We start from the raw sequence: 9905 nt of genomic DNA, 5'->3' as shown, positions 1-9905 counted from the left end.
CAGAAACAAACGAAGCCTAGATAAATTATAGATATACTCATATTTCAAGTCTGATTCTTTACTAGGTACTAAACTTTAAAACTAACTTAGAAAAACTCCAAGTATAATTTTTTCTTTTCAAAAAAAGAAAAGAACTCCAATTATAATTTGATTTTTTATTTGATTTTATTTTTTATTAATAATTCAAATATAGCTAACAGTTTCAATTGATCATTACAATAAAAATATCGTGCAAACACCTTTTACGGTTTTTCAATTAGATGGGATCTACGTTTCAATTGCCAAGCCAATAATTTGCAACCGAGTTTAGCCAAATAAATTTTAGATTTAGACTTTAAATTCCAAAACTGAAGTTTAGGTTTGTTTCTTGTTCCACTAATTCAAAAAGTCTCAGTTTTATTCTAAAAAGCTTAAAAGGTAACAAAACAATACTATCTTTTCATACATCAACGTCATATTAAATTTTCAAGTAATTGAAAATTTCTGGAATTTGAGGAATGAAAATGGAGACCTAACTTTTAGGACTAAAATTGTATTTCAGATAAAACTTTATTACATAATTTCCCAAAAAAAAAAAAGAAAAAAGAAAGAAAAAAAGAGATCAGAGCACAATTATCTAGCGCGAGCAGAACTGAACCGACAGGAAATTCCCCAAAATCAATAACGAAATCCCTCACTACGTTGTCTCCACCATGTACCATGTACCATTTAACGTAGAATAAAAAAAAAAAAAAAAAAAAAAAAAAAATTCTAATCAATGATTTAAGAAAGCATTTATAAGCTATGCAGATAAACTTACAAAGATATAACTCAGCCCCTGGAACAACACTAATTGATTGTTCACTAAATCAACAAATCAATATATTCAATATAAACCGAAAACTACAATCAAGGGAACATATTCTCCATCAACATTACAAACTGCATATCAAGTGTGACCCGTACAAAACTTCCCTTCTTGCCGCAACATGTGAATGTATACAGTAATTTATACATCTACCTTAAATCAACTGAAACCTGAAAAAAAAAAAAAAAAAAATTAAAAATTCCAATCACTAATCAACTTCTATATGAACAATAAGTGGGTTATACGTTATAGCGTGAGCGTAGCAAAAATAACACAAACAAAACTGAAAGTAGTAGAAAAGGACACAATACCCATGTTCGGCGATGAAGTAAATTTAAAGAACTAAACTACTTTTTGTTTCCCTATTCAAATAAACTCTACAAAAGCTTCCCTTATTCTTTTCCAATACCATTTAAATAATTTTTTAAATATTCTTTCAAATAAATGTTAGGAAAAAGAGGGGAAAGAGAAGAAAAAGCCATTTAAATATTCTTTCAAATAAGGAGAAAGAGAAAGGAAAGAGAAAGCCTTTTTTAAAATAATAATAATAATAATAATAAAATTTAAAATAAAATAATGGTAAGGGAAGCAAAAGTGCTATCCTAGCTTTTGGTTTCCTTGAGTTTCCCTTGGTTTAGAGAATACCAAGGGAGTCTAGTGCAGGGGACTTTTTGGGAGTTTTTCCTACATTTAGAAAAAAAGAATGAGATTTAAGGAGACTGTTGCTAGTGCTCTAATACTGTATATGACCCCAAAAAGCAATAAGAAAACCTTTAGAACTAAGAGCAATAAACCAAAGTGCTCGGAAATACTCAAATGCATGGCTATTCCTTCCTCTCCATAGCCAATCATCAAGCACAAGTATCCCAGTGAACTCCATTTCAAGCTTCTCAAGACACTACACCCAAACAATCTCCATCACTATTCTTGAGATTACCCAAGCAACACCAACCCAAAGATAACTGGAGACCAAAACTCCCTAACTACCACTCAGCAGAGCAGAAGATGATCTAAGGGTCTCTCCATCACTTCTGATACAAAAACAAATAGTACATGGCTAAATCATTTGTTATTCGAGAAAAGTATTTCGATTATTTAGTATTTGCTTTAAATGGCATGTCCCATCTTTATACAACAATTGTGTTCATAAAAAAAGTAGACCATGGAGATTGCTTGGAAAAATTGATCCTTAAAGCTAAGCTAACCCAATACTGTCACTGATGACTAGGCCAAACCCCAAGTGGTATAGTCGTATTGTTAAAGTATAAATATAATAATTAAATTTACCATTTTCTATCAGCTTAGACTTTTGGAAAAAGTGATGATTTAACATGGTATTAGAGTAAATGTCCTCAATTCAAACCATGACTCCATAGTTTACCCCTCATTTCGTGTTTAAATATTCTACGTGTTAGCCTTGTTGAGGGGGAGTTTGAGTTCATACGTGAAGAAAAATGTTATTAAAGTATTAATTAAATAATTAGATTCATTATTTCCTATCAGCTTAAACTTTTGAAATAAATGGTAAACACTTCTGGCATCTCTACAAGGAAAAAAGGTTTCGCATAACGTGTGAAAAACGTTCTTTTAGGGCTAGTACCCCCTGAAGTGCAAGGTTGAGATGGGGAGTAGGACATGGGAGAAGCCAAATTAATAGTTGGCATAGCACTCATAAGAAATGAAAGAGAAAAACATCATGACTATCTAAATACATAGACAAAAACTTTTGCCCAACAATAGTTTATTCTAGATCTAGCACTGAAGAGCAATTTCAGAGGAGAAAAATCTAATAGTATGAAGGAAGATATATGCAATGAAAATGGAGCACTTGTGTTAGCTGAAGAAGTGCCAAGGGCCATGGATTGCTACGCAGGCAACGCCTGAGTTGAGGTTATATCAAAAAGAAAAGAACAAGCATTGTCAGTATGATCCAAAGAAAGAAGCGAGAGGGCAAAGACCAAAGAACAAGCAAAGGAATTCAGACTCACCTAGGGAATATATGAAGTTCGTGTCCAAGTATCCGATAACTCTCAAGGAGTTTATGCCACCCAGTTACAGGACATCCCAGACAGTGAAAGTCTGTCATGTAAGTTAATTCAAGTGCTTGATGACTAAGCATATACATCGACATAGCACCTATTTGCCCTATAGCCGAGTAATAGGAAGTTCTCAAGATAAAAATGAGTGTCTATATATGAAGCATCATTAAGGGCATAGAAGGAAGTGGACACTAGAGGGAGAGAGAGATAGACCAAAAGGAGGACAATCTCTAAAGAAAGAAAATACAAGCACAGCCAAGTAGTCTTTAGTGCCTGTATCAATCTTATCATACAAAGTTAGAGACAAGAACAATGTGTTGTGTGGAAGATTTTATCTTTTTTGATAAATAATGTCATATCATTAAAAAGCGCATAGGGGCGCAACCCCAGTACACAGGAAGTATACAAAAGTGCCCATAACAAGAGAAAACAAAGAAGTAGGAAATTAAAAACTCTACAAACGTAACACGACTCGGGGTAGGAGCCGAGACCCATACAAATAACATATTAAGCACATTTCGACACAACTCCAACACCGGCATTTCTACATCTTCAAAATGCTGTGCATTCCTCTCGCGCCAAATACCCCACATAACACACAAATGAACTTGCTTCCAAATTTCATGAACTTGACCACGACCAAGCGAAATGCGTCAACTATTCAACAAATCCAACACCCGTCGCAACATGACCCACTCCACACCAAACAACCTATAAAAAAAACTCCAGGTATCCCGTGCAATATCACAGTGAAGTAAGAGGTGTTCAATGGAATCTCCACTCTTCTTTGTCCACACAAAAAACGACACCAGCAACGGGGCCTAACACGCCAAACTCTTCCAAGAAAAAGAGACAACCTCTTGACTAGCTAAGGCTTTATAGAAAGACTGCACTTCAAAATGGCCCCTTTTAGAGAGACTCCACACCAACTTGTCAACTGCTCCATGCCGAATCCGAAGAGAATACAAACGCTCATATAATGAAAGGACCATCTCCGCCTCCCGATCTTGTGCAAGTCGCGTAAAGACAACATTTCAATGTGCAACTCCATCTATCAAAGAAAAATTATCTACCACCCAAGCGTCTTGAAAACGAGCAATACTGAACGAAACTGGATAACAAAGCTTTAAAGGCCTATCTTCACTCCACAAATCATGCCAAAATCGTACATTATACCCATCTCCCACCTCCAAACACACAAGCTTATAAAAAATATCCCACCCCTTTCGAATATACTTGTAGACAGTCACACCATAAGACCCCTCAGCCGCTAATGAACACCAGCCACCCCTCAAACTCCCATACTTAACTTCAATCACAGATCGCCATAAAGCCTCCCGCTCCTGAACAAATCTCCACATCCACTTCCCCAATAAAGCTCGATTAAATAGAATCAAATTTCGAACTCCCAAACCACCTTCCTTAATTGGAGTACAAATTTTATGCCAGTTTACTAAATGAAATCTTACCTCATCCCCAATGCCACTCTATAAAAAAATCCCGTTGTAGTCTCTCAAGTCTCTTAGCCACACTCACAAGAATGGAGAACAACGATAAGTAATACATAGGAATGCTAGATACAGTACTTTTGATCAGAGTCAACCGACCACCCTAAGACAAATATAATTTCTTCCAACTAGCTAACCGCGTTCCACTTTCTCAATTACTCCATTCCAAATAGAAGTAGATTTAAAAATGTTGTGTGGAAGATAGTGCCCTTGTATCTATTATGGTGTCTATTGAGGAGAAGGAATAACAGAAGTTTTGAGGACTATGAGACGACTTTGGAGGAGATTAAGGCTTTATTTTTCTATACTTTGTATCTTTGGACAGATGCTTTTGTTTCTCCATTGGTGATTAGTTATTATGATTTACTTGTTCTTTTTTCTCCTTCAAACTAGGAGTTTTCTCTTATATACTTCTTGAGGACATAGGGGCACCTTACGCTTTTAAAGCTATCTCGATTACTTACTAAAAAAAAAAAAAAAAAAAAAAAAAAACCTATGAAGAAAACAACTAGAATATGTTTACTTATAGATGAGCCACGCATCAAGATCATCTCAGTTAAGTTAAAATATATAACTTTTTTATTGGTAAGTTACAAATGCACATGGTGGGTCACAAACCCAAGGTTTACCCTCTACCATGTTCTCAATGTTGGTAGTGGATGCACTTACTATGCCATTGGAACAAAGAATGTTGATTTACTATGCATTTCAAGAATGGAAGAGTAGACAATATGAAAAGTTCCAAACAAGGTGGAATAATGAGTATCAAAGTATGCAAAATTCGTAACAGATGGAATTAGATATTGTTAACAAAATCTATTATTCAAATAACTCTTATTCCACCAAGAGTACCATTGACAATAATGGAAATGTTTTCAAAATGCAATGTACAAGAGCAAAGAATCTTATAGACAGTCCAATATATGAAAACATTCAAAAACCTAAAAATAAAGTGATGTGAAATCTAAATTATGGATGAGGCTAAATATGAAAAACTTAGAAGTCACATAACCCAGACCCCTCAATATTGAAACAGAAACAAAGTGAGGGTTGCTTAAAAAAAAGGGAAAAAAGAAAAAGAAAAAAAGATTTAATAATAAGGTGTGAATGTGACATTCAAATGCAAATATAACTATACTAACCCACATAACATATTTTGAAGCCACATAATTCTACCTACAGATATTACTTTGAAACAACTATAAATAATGATTACAACTAAACAAATTACACAGAACTATAGATTAACCACAACATAAACATGACTTCTGATCAAAATAAACTGCAATTTGAAGCAAAGATTACAATCCAACTTACCACATTCACAATTTAATAGCATCATTCTTGATGGAGCAATATTTTTATAGAAAAATCAACTAACAAAGCTATTAGTTATCAATTTTTTAAGCAAAAAGCCACCGTATTTCACACCACTTTAGTTATGATTTTTTTTTTTTCCCTGTGAAGTGTTATTTACTTTCATTTATCAGTTTATAAAATCGATAGAATAAATGCATGCAACAGATATATTGTTTGACAATTTAAAAGGTGTAAATGAGTCCCTGACCTTATTATCTCACAATGTAATTGTACAAGGCAAACACGTAGTCTGAAAATTGGTTCTGACAACCGCAAAAGCTCCATTGAAATCTGGTAGACTTCACTAGAGAAGCAACCAATTTGCTCCTTTAAAAGAACCTCTATTAACCAGCTTCAGGCCCAAATCTTTGCACCAAGAATTCGTCAAGTTGCCCCCAGTTTGGAATACCAGATTTACTCAAATTATCAAAAGGCAATGATCGAATACAACCAAGAATGTGTTTAACATCCCGATACAGTCTGCTAAGATAGGAAAAGCTATTTTATTACGGAGTTCAAAAAACCAATTTCAGTTCAGCGATTAAAAAAAATTACATTCCATAGACACCTAAACAGAATAGCAATTGATGCTCAGGTAAAAACTAAATGCAGTACCTATCCTTTGCTTGCGGAGTGCTGATCTCTAAGCATGAAAATGCTTCAGAAATTTGTGAATGAAAGATAATAACCACTTGCCTGAAAATAGCACACAAAACAAGCAGATAAGTAGCAGGAATCATTTTTGAATTTGATCAAAGTAATGGTTATCTCCTTATTAGTGTCTCGAAAGGACAAAAAATCAGATATCTTTCTTTAAAAGACTAGGGAGAAAGAAAAAAAATAAGAGAAGAGGTTCTCTCACATAGCAGAGTTTATGATAGATTATGTGCATCATAAGAAGTACATAGTAAACTCTTACTGAGCGTGCAAAAGTCAGTAGACTCATTAAATTAGGGGCTAGAAGGGACGGACTACCTAGCAGCCTATGTATTTATGGAAAGGGAAAAGTTAGATGCGACTAAAAATTGCAAGATTTGCAGCACACCAGTGAGGTTATACTGATTAAGGAAAAATTAATTCCTTTAATTCCATGTTCTTGTTTATCTCTTCAAGATAAATATTGGACACACACACACACACACATATAATTTTAAGTTTCAATTCTTAAGTATAAGGATTATTGAGAGGGCAGAAATTTCTTCTATTAGCTATACGTGGGTAGATATCCAAATTTCAGAGCCAAATAAAAGTCTAACAGCAGGTTCTGTCAAAAGCATGCCATACCTCCATCAGTGAATAATCTTGGAGTATGACACAGGAAAAACATCTTATTCCATCCTAAACATAGCAAAATGATTTCAAACATATAATTTAAACCTAAGAGAAATTTGACAAGCTACCTAACATTCCATTGAACAGCAAGCAATGTCCTTTTTAATAGTATTTTAGTAAAGAAAGCACTAAAAAGAATACTGAGCAACCATATATAACAGCTAAAAGACCAGGACAGATATCCCAACTTCGTTATTAATTTTCATTGGTTAGTTATAAATTCATACCCTCAGTTCTATATAATAAAAAGCATTTCCATGGAAATCACTAAGCCAATGATAACTATTCTACTTATATTACAAGTTCAAATAAGATATACTGACAAAACTAATCATTTTACTGAAGCTTTCAGAAATTGAATACATGATATAGATGAACCTAACCTGAAAATTGCTTGAACATCTACCTCATGTAAAGTCCGAGATAAAACACGTTGAAGGAATCCAACTTCCTGGGAATGAATAGAAGAACTAATCAGGTCCAGTCAGTTCACAAAAATTAGAGCTAAATATAGAGAAGAAACTATCACTTCATGAAAATTAAAAAAGAAAAAAGAATAGCACTAGAATGAATATTGAAACTAACCCACTTAAGTCAAACTCAGATATTTGGTACATTGTTTCATAGAGACAAAATCCTCTCAAGTAGAAATCTAGACAGGCATGCAAACGCAACTCAGCAGAAGTTCTCCAAATAAACATTTTGTTTTCATCAAGACTTCCCGATCCAGCAATTCAGTTTTTGCCCAGTTCCACAACTGGGAATGAAAAACAGCAGCCATTTGGGGACAAAATGATTAAAACTGGCGCCCAAATTTCAATTCATGTCCTTGAGGGCCTACAAATTGTAGAAGCAAAAAACTGAGGGGAATGACTATCAACAGACCAGCACCTATTCTCTTCGATGGATAGGCGTTAGGATGGTTGACTCCACCTGAATTCAACAGTGATCTAAATGGTGAAGTGTTTATTGATTGGTTGTCCATTGATGAGAGAGTGTTTGATCTGAAAGATGTACCAGAAAATAAGAAAGTGAAGCTGGTTGCAGTTAAGCTACGAGAGAGAGCCTCGGCTTGGTGGGATCAGCTTATTATGACGCGTCCAAAGACAAGGCGAACATAAGAAATCTAATTTTGAGAAGATGTGTAAGCTTAGGGAGACATTTCTGCCATAAAATTACACAATTAATTTTATTTTATTTTATTTTTTTTGTGACAAGTAATACAATCTCATTAGAAAAGCGCAGAAGGACGCAAGCCTAGTACACAAGAAGTATACGAGAGAAACCCCCATAAAGGAGAAAAGAACCAAAATCCAAAAAATTAAAAAACTAGAAAAGGGCAGACTAATATGCGCCGCTATCCATGTGTATAGAGATTTGAACATAATATTTTCAGCTCTACCAACGAAGTCTCTCGGTCTTCAAAGCCTTTTGCATTCCGCTCTCTCCAAATACACCACATTAAACATAAAGGAGCCAACCTCCAAAATTCCACAACGTTAAGGCTTAGCACCTAACTGCTCCAACTCATCAACAACTCTCTCACCATTCTAGGCAATTACATGCAGTTAAAATGTATCAAAGATTGCAAAATTGTCAACAAAGGGGCAGATTAGTTGATGATTACAATGAAGAATTTTATGAGTTTCTTCTTAGAAGTGAGGAGCAAAAAGCACACTATATTGGTGGATTGAGGACTAGCTTGCAAGTCGAGTTTGACCAGCAACATATTTGTAATATTTCACAAGCATACCAGCATGCTAAGGCTGCTAAAATTCAGCAAGGAAGAAGCCCCAACAGGGCAGCCTACAACCAGTTAAGTTCGGGTCGTATGGTGGCTTCCAGAGGGCAATCATAGGGATCTAATGCAGTCAGTTGTTACAGAACAATTGGATGTCACAAGGACAGCACCAATACTCCTCAACCACGACAGTATTAGGGCACCTGATTCTAAACCGCAACCCATAGGTGCAGCCATTAAGTGTAACTAGTGTGGAGAAATAGGACACAAGTCTTCTAATTGTTGAAAAGCACATAGTTGTGAAGGAAAGCAATTGCTTATAGACAATTGTCAAAAGGAAGAAGAGCCACAAGAAGATGAGCCTTATTATGATGAGGAAAATGAAGAGGCAGTGGTCAAAGGCGATGATTGTCTGTGTCTTGTCATGCGAAAGGTTCTTATAAACTGTGATACAAGGATGATAATGATTTGCTCCGACACAATGTGTTCCAGACCACTTGCATTATTTCTGGGCATGTTTGCAAGTTAATCATTGAGACGCATCTTCAGTCCTACAAACTTGGTTTAAGAAAGGCAGCAAGATAAATGTTACTAAACAATGCTTAGGCCGACTTATTTATTGGAAGTTGATACTTTGATAAGGTGTTGTATGATGTAGCATCTATGGATGCACGTCATATCCTATTTTCATAATAATGTAATTCATGATGGCTGGAAAAACACACAGAAAAGAAGAATCTATTTATTTCTTTTTTATTTTTATTTTTTGATGAATAGAAAGATAAGAAGAAAATAATTTTGGTCCCATCGAAAGAGGAAGTTACACCTTAACCAAAGCAAGGGAGGGTGCTAATTTGCTTTCAATTGCCAAATTTGAGGAGTTGGAAGAAAGAAGGGAAGCCTGTGGCATTCTTTAATGAGAAGCCAAGTGGTTCAAGGCTGCGATTTTCAACTTATGACGTGGAGCTCTATGCAGTTGTGTGTGCTATCTACAATTGAAGAGAGTATTTATATCAGCAAGACTTCATTTTATATTCAAAAAATTGAGGCCTTAAAGTATTTCAATGGGCAACAACATT

At 35.0% G+C, this 9905-nt stretch overlaps 1 protein-coding gene across 3 annotated transcripts in view; it reads right to left on the bottom strand.

The window, feature by feature from the left end:
* Positions 1–758: 758 nt before the first annotated feature.
* LOC133869629 (vacuolar protein sorting-associated protein 54, chloroplastic) overlaps positions 759–9905 on the bottom strand; it is a 60621-nt gene continuing 51474 nt past the window's right edge. For 2 of the 3 annotated variants that reach the window (XM_062306675.1, XM_062306676.1), the window contains exons 15-18: positions 7469–7536; positions 6369–6449; positions 5962–6233; positions 759–1017 (exon numbers count right to left, since the gene is read on the bottom strand). In XM_062306675.1, the coding sequence (XP_062162659.1) occupies positions 6098–6233; positions 6369–6449; positions 7469–7536 (285 nt within the window). In that variant the 3' untranslated portion in view covers positions 759–1017; positions 5962–6097. Of the gene's footprint in view, positions 1018–5961; positions 6234–6368; positions 6450–7468; positions 7537–7722; positions 7843–9905 lie in introns of those variants that run through there. The other variant, XM_062306677.1, reaches the window with a different exon arrangement.

This window comes from Alnus glutinosa, chromosome 5 (genome assembly GCF_958979055.1).
Source record: "Alnus glutinosa chromosome 5, dhAlnGlut1.1, whole genome shotgun sequence".
Classification (NCBI taxonomy): domain Eukaryota; kingdom Viridiplantae; phylum Streptophyta; class Magnoliopsida; order Fagales; family Betulaceae; genus Alnus; species Alnus glutinosa.
The sequence above is the reverse complement of the archived record's forward strand: the minus strand, read 5'-3'. Positions and strand labels throughout refer to the sequence as shown.